Raw genomic sequence first — 13,615 nt, 5'->3', positions numbered from 1 at the left:
AGTAGCTGTTCCATGTTCGAACTTTCCATTTTGACACTCCATAATAAGTCCTTCATTCCATCTACACTTGTTGGTATTAATGTTATATTGTCTGTGTATTTAAGAGTGTTGATGATTTGTTCCTTCTTCTTTTTTCGCAAATCCAGTCTTCCTGAAAATAGCTTCTGCATATAGATTGAAGAGAAATGGTGACAGAAAGCAGCCTTGTCTGACATCTCACTCTAGTTTGAACCATGCCATGTAGTCATGTTCCGTTGGAACCGTTGCTTCTTAGTCAATGTGAAAGTTCCTAATGAGGCTGATCAGATGGTTTGGCATATCCGTATCCTTCAAGGTATTCCATCGTTTCTGGTGATCAATGTAGTGGAAGACTTTGCTGTAGTGGATGAAGCAAAATAGATCTCTTTGTTGTATTTTTTGGCCTTTTCCATTATCGATCTGTTAGCAATTATGTCTCTTGTTCTTTTGGATTTTCAAGGCGTCTGGGTGTCCGCCTCCAGTGAAACTGATGCGCGACAGTCCGCAGGTTAGCTCTGCCAGCACCATTCCAGTCTATGGCCCCGTCTGCGTTTACTTCCAAATCGCATTTTGCGGGGGAATTCGGACAGAAGCCCTGACGGGACCCATGAGAGTGGACAAAAGTGCAATGTGAAAGCACTCTAAGGCTGTAACCATCTTTGTAGGCTCTTCAGTAGTATTTTGCTGCCATGATGTATGAGTTCAGTAGTCCGATAGTTTCCACAGTCGGTAGCATCTCCCTTTTTCGGAGTAGGAATAAACACCGATCTTGTCCAGTCCTTGCGCCATTTATCAGTTGCCTAAATCTGTTGACACAGGTGGGTGTTGACATCCACTGCTGTTTCCTGATTATTAGCTCCGTTGGAGAAATTAATCTAATAAATTTAATAAATCTAAAAATGTATTAGTTCTATTGGAATATTGTCACATCCAGGCTCTTTTTTGTTTGACAGGGGCTTTATTGCAGCAACGACTTCGGCTCTCTATCATTTCCAGTCTCAGTTTCTTCTCATAGTCATTCTTGTAGAGGTACTCTGTGTATTCTTTCCGTCTTTCCTTGATCAGTCCTTGCTCAGTTACTTTATTCTGGTTGGCGTCTTTCAACATGCCCACTCTTGGGTGAAACTTTGTCGTATCCCTTTGATCCTTAGGTTAGCTTTTCTGGTCTTGACCCTGCGATGTTCACTTTCTGTCTTTGTACATATATTTTGGTAATAAAGTTCTTTGACTGCTCAAATGTTTGTCTTTTACTGGTGTTGTCTGCATCCTGCTAGTTACCTTTTGCCACTGATGATCTTTAGGGTCTCTTTTGTTAACCGTGGCTGCGGGGTCTCTTCTGCCTCTTGTTTATTGTCTAACTGGCTTCTTCAACATTGATAGTCGTTATAGTCCATAATTCCTCATGCTTTCTTTCATCCATGCCCAGTGATGGAAATCTGTTGTACAGACCATTCCAAAAAACTTCAGGCATGTTGGTCAAATTGTAGTTGGAAACAGCCTGTTGTCTAGTCCATTTGCACAGCTTTACTCTAATCTTTGCTGTCAAAAATTCATGATCAGTTCCAGAGTCAGATCCTGGCCATGTTTTCACGGTAATGTTCTTCAACCTCCATCTTTGGTGAACACATATATATAGTCAACCTGACCCTTATAGGCCCCGTTCAGTGTTGTCCATGTATACAGTCTCTGTAATTTTGGAAGGAGGTGTTCACAATGGACAGTCGATTTGTAGTACATAAGTCAATGAATCTTCCTCCAACCTCATTTCGTTCACCAAGTCCAAAGTTTCCAACAATGGTTCCATGTTTGTTGTTGGCCACTTTGGCATTAAAGTCTCCCATGATAATGAGTGAGTCTTGTTTTGGCGTCTAGTTGATTTCTTTTTTAAATTGATTGTAGAATAGATCAACATCCTGCTCGGCATTTGTTGTTGGTGAGTAGACTTGTATAACTGTGACATGGATTGGCGCTCTTTGTAGTCGAGATGACTCTATCACTGACTTCATTGTTCAGCAGGACAGTGCCGGACAATCTTCTGTTGAGAATAAAAGCAACACAGTTTCTTCTTCAGCTATCATAGCCAGAATAGTAGACCCAATGTTCGTTTGAATAGAAATGTTTCGATTGAGTCTATTTTAGTTCGCTAACTCCGAGTAGAGGCCTGTTCTCTCTATCTCGACTTGGACAAAGTCGAGTTTGCCTTGGTTCATGGTTTCGTTCATTCCATGCTCCGAACTATGATATTTCTGCAGCTTTTGATCTTCCCTTTCGACTAAGTGATATTGGCTCCAAGACGTTTTTGCGGCTTTGATCCTGGCCTGTCACAAGCATTGCTTATACTCAAGTTGACCATCAGCTCTTCACTAGGTGATCGTTGAGTGCCTTCCGATCTGAGGGTGCATTGTCCAGCACGTTATCAAACTCCTTTAGTTGGACTCTCCATCAAATCTTCTTGGCATAATAAAGAAGTAGATTTTCAGGCCTTTCTTCTGTGCAGTAATGTAGCACCCGTGAAGGAGTCACACTGAATCAGCGTTGTATTTTGTCAATACAAACTGCCTCATCGCACAATGTCCAGCTGCCGACGCTGGGCAGTATGCTTAGTTTGGCACCTCAGTTTAAACATGTCCGCCTAGGCGTTTCCCTTATGGCAAAAAAGTCCCTATATATGCAGTCTCTATAGAGGGCGCAATTCCTTTTCCATGATCTGCAGACTTTGTTATTCCCCTTATATTCCTGCATCCCATCATGTCAGACACAGGGATACCAGCCTGATCTCTACACGGGGGCCTTGCCCAAACCCATCTCTATCTTCTAGCATGTGCCTGTTCTATTGCGAGTTTTAAAGCCCCTTTCATATATCAGTTTTTTGCCATCAGTCACAGTCCGTCATTTTTTGAAAAAAACGGATCAGGCAACTGATGCCGCTGGATCAGATTTTTTTTCATAGACTTGTATTAGCGACGGATGGCCTCACATTTTGTCCGTTGTTCGCCGGATCGTTCGGAAATTCTTTGTCTGGTGGCCGGACATGACACACAGAGCAACATTTTTTGTGTCCGTCGAAAAATCGGACAGTGGCGGATCCGTCGCTGTCCGATTTTTGCTAGAATAGAAGCCTATGGGCGCAGGATCTGTCGCTGTCCAAGAAATGATGGAATCTGGCAACGGATTCCGTTTTTTAAACTGCGCATGCTCTGACACTGTGTGTGTATGGTGTGTGCGGGCTATGTATGTGTGTGTGGGGGGTCTGTAGGTCTGTGCGGGGGTATGCGGGCTTGTGTGGGCGGTATGCGGGGCTCTGTGCGGGAGTATGCGGGGCACTGCTGGGGTCTGCGGGGGTATGCTGGGCTGTGAGGGGGTATGCGGTGCTGTGCGGGAGAGTATGCGGATCTATGCGAGGGTATGCGGAGCTGTGCGGAAGTCTGTGCGTGGGTCTGTGGGGGGGCCTGCGTGTGTCTACAAGTTCCATCGAGCTATGCCTGCTACAGTGACAGTGATTGACACATTAACCAATGATGGGACAGTAGTAGTCCCATCATCTGGCTAATGTGTTGAAAGTAAAAAAACAAAACATACACACATATATAGTTCATACTTACCATATACAGCTAATCCCCGAAGCCCTCGAACACCTGAAAAAAATATGACGATCTCCCGTGGAGAGCTGTCACATCAGCTGATGCGAACGCTCTCCAGGGGCTCTAGTGAAACAATGACGGACATAATCCTCCACATTGTATCACTCTGGTGACAAGTCACCTGAGTTCACCTGTCCCTTTGCGGCACTACAGCGTGAGAATTTTCTTACGCTGTAGCGCAATAAAGCGAGAGGCTTATCTCCAATGACACACTGCTGGAGGGTTATCTCTGGTCAGTGTGTCATCGGAGGCCTATAGAGAGGTCACATCTGCTGATGTGACAGCTCTATAGGGGAGATCATCATGGGACAATCGTTCTTAATGGGATTACGTCGGGCAGGGAGTATATTGTTGGTTTGTTTTTTTTATTTTTTTTGCAGGTGATCGATGGCTTCGACTGGATAGGCGTGTAATAAAAATTTTGAAAAAATGTGTCGTGTTTTATTTCATTAAAATACTTTATTCTTGTGTGTGTTTTTTTAACCCTTTATTAATATAAGATTAATAATGGCTAGGCGTCTTATTGACGCCTCTCCATTATTAACTGGGCTTAATGTCACCTTCCAATAGCAATGTTTAACAGACAGTGCAAATGGCTGCTGGAACTGTCTTAGTAATAAAAGGAATGTCTTCATTTTAACCCTGAGCGTGCCAGTGTTTACCTCAAAGACCTGCAAAGTGAGTAATCCCCGTCCACTCACATAGTGGAACGTTACACTATGTATTCTATCTATCTTTAGCTCTGTCTATCTATCTATAGATCTCTCTATCTATATGTCTGTGGGCATTTTTAAAAACAGATCCATCAAAAACGGAAGAAACAGATGAAAAAAATGATCAGTCGCATCCGTTTTTCACAATCTGCGACGGATCCGTCGATCCAACAGATTGTGACTGACACCAAAAAACTGATATGTGAAAGCCGCCTAAGGCCTGTTTCACACTTGAGTTATTTGACGTCAGTCAAAATCCGCCGTTTTGCAAAAAAAAAACGGATCCGCCATTTTTTTTGGCAGATCTGTTTTTTTTCCCATTGACTTGCATTAGCGGCGGATTTTGACGGATGGTCATCTTTGGATCCGTTTTTTGACGGATCCGCCAAAATTTTAGCGTCCGCTGACTTTAGTGGACGGACAATGAAATGTTTTTTGTCTGCGTCAAAATAGCGGATAGCAACGGATCCGTCGCTATCCGCCATTCGTTATAATGGTCGCCTATGGGCGGCGGATCCGTTGCCAACCGTTTTTTGATGGAATCCGGCAACAGATCCGCTTTTTGACACTGAGCATGCCTGGAGGAATTTCCTTGCCAGAAATTTAACTCCAACCCCTCTCTCTCTTTTCCCAGACTCGTGTTCCTTTAAATTTCAGTCCTAAACTAATAAAAACAGATCTGGTGGCATCCGTTTATGCCACAATGGAAACGGATCCGTTTTTTCACAACCTGGCGGATTTTGCCTGACGTCAAATAACTGAAATGTGAAACAGGCCTAAGTAGTCCAGTGCCCTGGAGACTTTAGTTTCTATAGTTATTTACCCCATGACATGCTTGTTTTTTGTTAATATTAGTTACCTTATATTTTCAGGAATAATCAAAGTTGAAATCCTTCCGAAAATAGACATTTCAGGAGTGAAGGACGACGACATTACAGACTTAACGGAGCGATGCTTCCATGAGATGAGACAGGTCTTCTTCAGACTTTCGGGTAAAACTTATACACCAATCAAACATGGCATTTCAAGCCAATAGATACAGTGATAACAGACTGAGACCCAGCCACCCTAGAACTAAGAATCAGGTGTCACCAAGGTCTTATGTACTACGGAAGGTACAAAACAAGCCAAGCTGCTTCATTGCTTTGTGTGGAAGAAACTTTGAAGACTTCACAATCTCACAATTTTACTGATATGTGGTTACCGATCTCGGACCTGTTCCCTTCCTGCAGGTAAAATATTTCCCTGGGACTTGACTGTACATCTGTATCTGTTGTATCAGCCACAGGAAAGGTTAGTACTGGTACCATTATTCTGAAGTATTTTAGAGACTGAACCAATTTTCTGCACAAGTGGCCAAAAGTCACATTTCACCAGATCTCTGAAGACCTGCTAAACAGTGTGGATGCCTGAAGATTGAGACCTCTGCGATGCCAGATTTGTACTGGATGAAAGGAGGTTTAGCCCTTATAGTGTCAAATGTACATTTAGGAGCACAATTACGAGCACTGAGCGTTGTGGGGGAATCTCCAGGCACCAACTACGTATATATGTATGTTTTATTGTTTATTTAATGGACTATGTCATGGGGGACATAAACTTACTGTATAAGGAGCCTATTGGTGTGTATGCCACTTCAATCATAGTCCCAAGCACTGAATGATACTTGTCTTATTGGGGTTAGGGTTAGAGGTCTAAATCTGTGGCTCTGCAGCAGCCACAGATTTAGACCTCTAAACCTAACCCCAATAGGACAAGTATGATTCAGTACTGGGGACTATGATTGAAGTGGCATACACGACAATTGGTATCCATTTCCATAAGTTTGGAAGTATTTATGAAGGCTGAATGTTTATTACAAATGTTTGTTACCCATAGGACCATTCACTACTAATCCTTGCTAGTGACTCCTGAACACTCACCTAATGGTGAACCCTGCGCTATCGCCCTAGAGGGGTCCTTTTTCTCTGTGCACCATCACATGCTTAAGCCCTGGCTGACCCTGGGCTTAGCCCTGAAAAGTGAAATGGACAGCAAGACTTACTTCTTACTACTACGATAAGACAACATCGGGAATGAGACAGACAAGGGAAAATACACAAACCAATGGAACTCCACAGGTATCAATAGAGATACATCTTTTCCAGAGACGTAAGGCACAGGATAGAGACTCTATAGCTGGCATGGGAGGAAGCTAGGAGAGAGTTTAAATAATGAAGGGGAGTGGTCACAATAAGCTACAGCTGACACCAGAACCAATGGAAAACTCAGCAATTAAACAATGATTTCTTAATTCCTTCAATACCACAAGAAACCATAAACCTGTTTAACTCATGATTGGCCATGTAGATACCAAAGAGGATGTGTGATCAGCAAACTGCTGTGATTTTCTAATCCCCGACACACCTTAGGTATCAGCGTGGTGAGGCCCATTCATGACAAGGAAAATCTGGAATCTTCTGCATTAATCCCATCAGTTGTATTAAATATTCACATAAAATTTGTGATAATTATATGTAGTGATGTCCTCACGGGACTGACGTAGCAGCAGCAAAAACTGCATAATATCAAGCAGGTTTTTTTTCCTGTGGATTTTATGGCAGAAAAGTTTTGGCTTTTCCCATATATTTCACCCTTTGCCCGTGTGTAAATTGAAACTGCATAAATGATCATTATATACTGCAGAACCTTTACGCAGCGTGTTGATAATTTGGTAAAATCTCAGCCGCATGAATGTAAGAATACTCAGTGTATCCGCCTCCTGTGAACATAAAAGGGATCCTACAGTCTGCCTCATCCTCGCAGCCAAAACAGACTACCCAACCATCAGCAGGAGCCAAAAATTAAAGCTGCACCTTTGTGTACATTGCAAGGACAGAAGTGCAGGCTTCCTTAACCCCTTCGCACGCACGTATGGATGTTCTGCGCTGACTCCCCCAACATGCAGTTGATGACGGCTAGCAGCAGTAGCTAGAACGGAGCTGTGATTGCTGCACCTAACCATTCACATGTCTCTGTCAAAGACATTTATATGATGCACTGGTTCCCCATTCACCCCGACAGTGTTACGCTAAGTGCACACGTGGATTTTCCTCCTGTGGATTTTTCCGCGCAGATTTGAAGAAATCCGCAGGTCAAATGACCTGCATTTTTCCTGCGGATTTCTTCCTGTTTTTGTGTGGTTTTCTTGCGTATTTTGTGCGGTTTTCCACTGCGGTTTTCCCCCTGCAGATTTGGAGAATGGAGCAGGTGGAAAACCGCACAAAAGAAGTGACATGCTGCATTTTTTGTACCGCACAAAAACCGCGCGGAAAAAAAACGCAGCGTCTGCACAGCGTTTTTTTTTTTTAATTGATTTACATTGTACTGTAAATCACTATGCGGATCCGCAGCGTTTCTGCGCGGTAAAATCCGCTGCGGGTCCGCAGGAGAAATGCATCGTGTGCACATGGCCTAAGTCTTTTTTTCACTATTTCATCCCATTTGCAGTTTTTTTTCTAACTCCTTTTTCAGTACATTATATGGGAAAGTTAATGCGATATCAATAGGAAAATCAAAGTAAGAAAGGGAGGAAAAAACTAAAGCACAAAAATGTGCCTGGTCCTGAAGGGTTTAATGGTTGCATGATCTGCAATGACATTACTAGTATTGGGATCCTCCACAAAGGTTTCTGATAATTTAGTGGAGTCAGTGACTTGTTTGTTTGTAGGAAATGTTCATAAAACCAAAGTGCCTTAATTAAAGCAAACCAAATGCTGTTCTGTACTTTGTGTCCGCCTCTGTACATTGTCTCTGCCGCAATACTTTCTCTATGAGTGTGTGCACATGGTGACTTTTTCAGATCCACTCCATAAGGCCTCTTTCACACTTCCGTTTTTTACAATCAGTCACAATCCGCCAGGTTTTGAAAAAAAACAGATCTCAATTTTTTTTTGAGGATCCGTTTTTTTCCCATTGACTTGCATTAATGGCGGATTGTGACGGATTGCCGTCCGTTGCATCCGTTTTTTGTGAGGATCCGCCAAAAGTTGCTGTCCGTCACCATCCTCAAAGATTTCAGAACGGAGCTTGTAACGTTTTTTTCTCTGGCGGATCCTGCAGACACTGATTTAACCCGATTTTCTTTCTGGGTGCCGGACAAAACAAGAAAAAAAAAAAAAAATTCTCTCTCTCTCTCTCTCTGTCTGAAAATGGATCCTGTGCCATCTGTTCACATCAGTTGAGAACGGATCCGCTTGTCCGCCTTTTTGGCGGATTATAACTGATGCAAAAAACTGAAGTGTGAAAGAGGCCTAAGCCTCCTGAAATAATGTTAAAGAAACATTACAAAGAATGATCATAGGCATTATAATACGAGGATGACTTGCTGGGCATATGTTCAAGCGACAGATTCACATTTCCAAATACGCAAAGTGGTAAAAGGAAGCGACCTGACTGCTGCTCGGGGCTGTCATTATTTTATATATAAAATTAAAAAAAAAAAAAACTTCCTGTGGTGCAAAAATTATTCACAAAGACGCTTAATAAAAAAAACTCTGGAGTTTTCTTGAAGTGTCATCTGCTTGCAAATGTCAGTGAGCACACCAGTGTCTACAAGATGTCTCGTGCACATGTCCTATAGGGTAACCCCACACCAATCTGCAGTGAACCCTCGCTGTCACCGGAGAGAAACTTGTGAAACATCTCTTATCTGCTGGACTCCTCGGCACCTCTTCTGAATGGTAGGCTTTGCATGATATCATTTATTATTATGTTACGACCCACACATGACGTCGTGCCAGTCCTACTAATCAGAAGAGTCTGTTCACAGGGCTCTAGTCCAGCCTTCATGGATTGCTGACGTGGCCGTCAGACCAAGGTCCTGTGAATCGATTTGCTCATCCCTACTTGTGACCATTCTCCGCTAGTTCCTGAGTACTAAAGAGCCACATCCATGGGTGCAGATTATTATTGAAACAAATTCTTCATAAAATGTTTTTATTTTACAAAAATGAATCCAGTACCGTGAAAAAATAGTGATTAAGAAACGAGTGTGACACCCTCTAATGATCACAGTTCTGTCCTTCATGGATTCGGTTGTGATGTGTTTGCTGTCGGCATTGCTCACTTTTCCTTTTTCTGCTGCGGCGACATTATGAGTCAATCCAAGTAGCGTTTTGCTGACTTCAAGTTTTTTGTTGTTGCTTGTAATTTAGAAAAGCCAATTATGCCAGTTACAGCTGCAGGACCCCTGGAGCAATGTATGAGGGGTCTGTAGGCAGTGTAGGATGTAGCACTGCTAATATCCTTATGAACATATACATCATATACATCTATAACACAACATCACATGGTACCAGCACAGAAGCGTGAACCAGCCACATTTGTTCTTCTGCGCAGTAAATGTCCGATATTCTTATTACAAAGTTTGTTCGGTGGGGTTCATGCTGAGCCGGACTGCAAATCATGCACGTAAGTGTTTAGTGAGACAAACCGCTCATCCACGTTCTTGGCGTGTCCCATTTTTTGTGGATATCACAGGTCACTCTTGCAGGAGCCTAAAAAATAAACAAACTAAATGTTAATACAGCAAGAATTTCAGAAAATAAAGGTACTAGGACCGTACAGCCTCAGAGACCCCATAATGCATGCTGATGATTATAGGGAGTCTATCACCCCCAAAATGCATATTAAAGTAGCTGCACAGTGATATAGGGGTCTGGTGACTAAACTGCACAGTACTGGCATGATTTTATAGGGGCTAAGGGCCCGATATCACTGTACAGCTAATGGATGATGGGTGACAGAATCCCTTTATTTTCATATTATTTCACGGTACGGTTTGTTCTTCAGATCCCTTAATTTTCTTCATATACCCCATAACATTTTGGCTCCCTAAATATGGATTTTCCGTAGCTCCCATTCAGCTCAGACAAACGAACTGAAAACTAAAAAAAAGTTGTGCCAGGCACAAAAGTGAGGAATCTCGTAAACTCTCTGAAAGAGATCCAATTGCCTTTTCTGTGTCTTTTTTGTATGACGGGTAATTACCAGTGAGCCTGCACGGCTGGGGAGAATCTATTGTGGAAGTGATGTATTCCAGGAGTTTATGGTTCCAGCCCCGTGGAGATCACTGTTGGGAAAATATTCAATAATTGTCACGTCTAATGGGATATTTAAACTTGTGCTATGCGCAGCCCTTACATCCTCTCAGACGGCGAGAGTCAGATGCTTCATTAACCGTGACGAGATTTGGATTAAGATCAAGGACAGATTGTGATTTCCCATTATTGGACGGCGTCCTAATAAGCACAGAAACCTCACCGTAATGTTCGGCCAGAAGCAGAGTGTAAAACTGGATGTGAGGCTGAAATAAACACGGGATGTGACGAGAAGATTGTAAAAGCGAAGCGTAATTACTAAGTAAATGAATATTGCGGCCGTACCCGCCACTGTGTATAGTGATCCCCGCACCAGAACAGATGGGCGATTTTATATTAGTCGCTCATGAGCCACCAGACAGGAGATTTTATCGTTTTCACTCATTAAAGCGCAATAATAAAGTGGCCAGAAAAAATATACTGAAGTGAACCAACCCACTAACGTAAGAAGTACTTACTCCACAAGATGGGGAGGAACTAGCACAATACTAATTCCGGCAATAAGCTGACACCACCATAGAAGTGGCCGATTTAAAGGACTCTGAGGATATTAGTAAAATGCCTCTAAGAATAAGGAGTAGCTGAACTTTCCCCCAGTATAACCCCCTCCCAACTTAGGATGGTGGAGAAGGGTTGACGGACCACACTGTATAATGTTTATGGCTATTAACAAATTAAGGTAATTAGGAGGATCCCATTATGGTCGCTGTGACCATGCACTTCCCACTATGGACAATGGCTTTATAACTTCAGCCAAGGAAATATCGACGACTGAAACGCAAGTTTACCCTTGACGGAATGTAAATATTAATTTTGCAGAAGTTGTGAAGTGAGGTTGCAGCTTCGCTTTGTCCTAGGATATATGGTATGGGCAAAGTGCTTAAATGACAATTCCATAATATTCTCTGGGTTTTTGGGGAGGCATTCAAATGCTAGACTATTGGACAATTCCCACCTTTCCTACTGTGTGTATCCATGATGTTCTTGGGGGGCAGGCAGGTAGGTGTGACCACCACATGTGAGCAGGGCAGTCTCTGAACCTGTGTGTTTGCAGAGAACAGGGCTGACACTCAGCGAGTCGTACTTACATGTCTCCAGACGCTCTTCCAGGAATGAGATCTGCTCGCTGAGTGAGTCGATCCTGTCAAGCTGCTGGAAGGAATGCGTCAGGATCGTGACGGGGCCCAGGCTGTCCTCAGGGGACACGGTCGATAGACTATGAAATGGAGCCAATACCAACTGCAGTTTCTGTACAGAGAGAACACAGGGAATTATTCAGAGCGATAAGTCTGTCTGTCCTTCCATCATTTACCTTTGTATTTTAGATTACAGGTAAGTCAGCTGTTCATGACTTGGGGTACAAGCAACCATGATATTCAAATGATCGGCCCCTCACCTGAGCTCCAGTCCTGTCTCTCTGGTGGTGAAATGGTCACACTAGTACCTGTAATTCTCCATCCAGATCAGAAACTACCCCCTCTACTGTTTATACTGATATAACATGTCTAATGATGTGTAAAGTGTGATGGAGGCTTCTGCAGCATGCTCACACGAATAAAAGGAATTTAAGCCACCAAATTTATACAGTGATCAGACTGCTGCGGGTACGGTGTACCCTCACGACGCATGGCTTGAAAAGGTAAAACACATGGTGTGTTGTTCCCGTGGCATGTGATGGTACAGTGAGGTGGGGGAGGTAGACTGTACGTATGAATGACCATAGAAAGACCAGCACTTGTCACAATGTCAGGCATGTATAGCTTCCTGTTCTGGAAGACCCACAAACAATAAGGACAGTAAGAATGAAGTCACGTGCAGCACAGATACTGTGGAGTTGCTGCGGAAAACCCCTGGTCAGAAAGTTTATTCTCTCACAACTGTAGGCTCTGACTACACAGGGTCTTTGTGATCCGCAGCCATGGAGGCCAGGCAGCACAGAGCTCTTGGCTCTTACCTGCTCCAGAACCTCAATCTTGCTCCTAAGTTCTTGCATTTCTTGTCTCATAATTTCTGTTTCCACTGAAAGACAAAGAAAAGCAGTGAATAAAGGTCATCCATTAATAATCAGCTTTTTGGAAAGGTGAGAGAGACCAGCAATATGGCTGCCATTAGAGCAGTTGTCACCAAGCTTTCCCAGACGTCTGCAGGGCATATTAGCCCAGTTATGAAATGCTTAGTTACATTGCTCATATATGGCCTCACAACCCAGCAGATTTACTGTCACCAGAAAGGTTGGGTGAGGTACTCGGTGGATGGTCTATTCCTTTTTCTAAAATTGTCAGCATAAAGCAAATACTGATATCAGTTGCTATCTACAATCAAACCAGTAAAATCTATACAACCATATCTTTCTCTGGGAAAGCTTAGTGACAACCAGTATGGCCGCCTTTACTGTGTATTACAGAGGGATCTGCTGCCATTGATATTATCGGTGGTTGGTGCCACAGAAACTTCCTTTAAATCGTGGATGATTGCGCCAGCAGCCGCGCATTATTACTCACGGTACGAGTTTGATGTGTCACAGCGCGTACCAAAAGTAATAATGTGCGGCCACCAACCTGACGGCTCTCCGGGATCTCGTGCTGTGACTATGCACAGCTCTGGCGGTAGTACAACTCCCATCATCTCCTCTCACTCAGGTGGGAAGCTGTAACCCGGAAAAATCAAGTTTCACATTTTACTCCAGTTCTGAGACATTATGCACTGAGTCTGCGGTAAAAATAGATGTATGTGAGGAATCTGTGAATATCAGCCTAATAATCCACAACCTAAATCAAACGCCCAATACAAAAATCACAGATGGATTTGGAATGAAGCAGTGCTAATTTCTGATCACATCTTGTGTACACGAGGCCTATTCCAGATTTGTCCATCTACAAGGTGGCACCATACTGACCTGTCCCGTTTGCTGATGACTGTGGAGGTGGCAGGGGAGCAGTCGTCACCTTTTCCACTTTATGACAAGACTTCCCATTGCTGGATAGGCTGAATCCTTCGCGGCAGCCACAGCGGAAGCTCCCATGGGTGTTGGTGCAGCTTTGTGAGCACGGCGGCTGTCCACTCTCGCACTCGTCCACATCTGGAGGAAAAAAAAAGAATTATT

General features: G+C 43.3%; 2 protein-coding genes across 15 annotated transcripts in view; one reads left to right on the top strand and one right to left on the bottom strand.

The window, feature by feature from the left end:
- Nucleotides 1–6,053, top strand: part of AGPAT2 (1-acylglycerol-3-phosphate O-acyltransferase 2) — a 54,201-nt gene extending 48,148 nt beyond the window's left edge. The window contains exon 6 of the mRNA XM_073559450.1: nucleotides 5,245–6,053. Coding sequence (XP_073415551.1) covers nucleotides 5,245–5,408 — 164 coding nt within the window. The 3' untranslated portion in view covers nucleotides 5,409–6,053. The remainder of the gene's footprint in view (nucleotides 1–5,244) is intronic.
- Nucleotides 6,054–9,332: 3,279 nt separating this feature from the next.
- The window catches only part of EGFL7 (EGF like domain multiple 7), a 349,370-nt gene continuing 345,087 nt past the window's right edge, over nucleotides 9,333–13,615 (bottom strand). For 13 of the 14 annotated variants that reach the window (XR_012226623.1, XR_012226618.1, XR_012226616.1 and 10 more), the window contains 5 exons: nucleotides 13,409–13,591; nucleotides 12,467–12,531; nucleotides 11,601–11,760; nucleotides 10,403–10,484; nucleotides 9,333–9,909 (listed from right to left, as the gene is read on the bottom strand). Coding sequence is in view for 1 of the 14 variants with exons in the window: in XM_073559441.1 (XP_073415542.1) it covers nucleotides 9,887–9,909; nucleotides 11,601–11,760; nucleotides 12,467–12,531; nucleotides 13,409–13,591 (431 nt within the window). In the remaining 13 variants the exon portion in view is untranslated. The remainder of the gene's footprint in view (nucleotides 9,910–10,402; nucleotides 10,485–11,600; nucleotides 11,761–12,466; nucleotides 12,532–13,408; nucleotides 13,592–13,615) is intronic. The other variant, XM_073559441.1, reaches the window with a different exon arrangement.

The sequence above is a fragment of the Dendrobates tinctorius genome, unplaced genomic scaffold (assembly GCF_039654945.1).
Source record: "Dendrobates tinctorius isolate UK_male_01 unplaced genomic scaffold, ASM3965494v1 ptg000013l, whole genome shotgun sequence".
NCBI classification, from domain to species: domain Eukaryota; kingdom Metazoa; phylum Chordata; class Amphibia; order Anura; family Dendrobatidae; genus Dendrobates; species Dendrobates tinctorius.
This window is presented reverse-complemented; position numbering and strand designations above follow the sequence as displayed.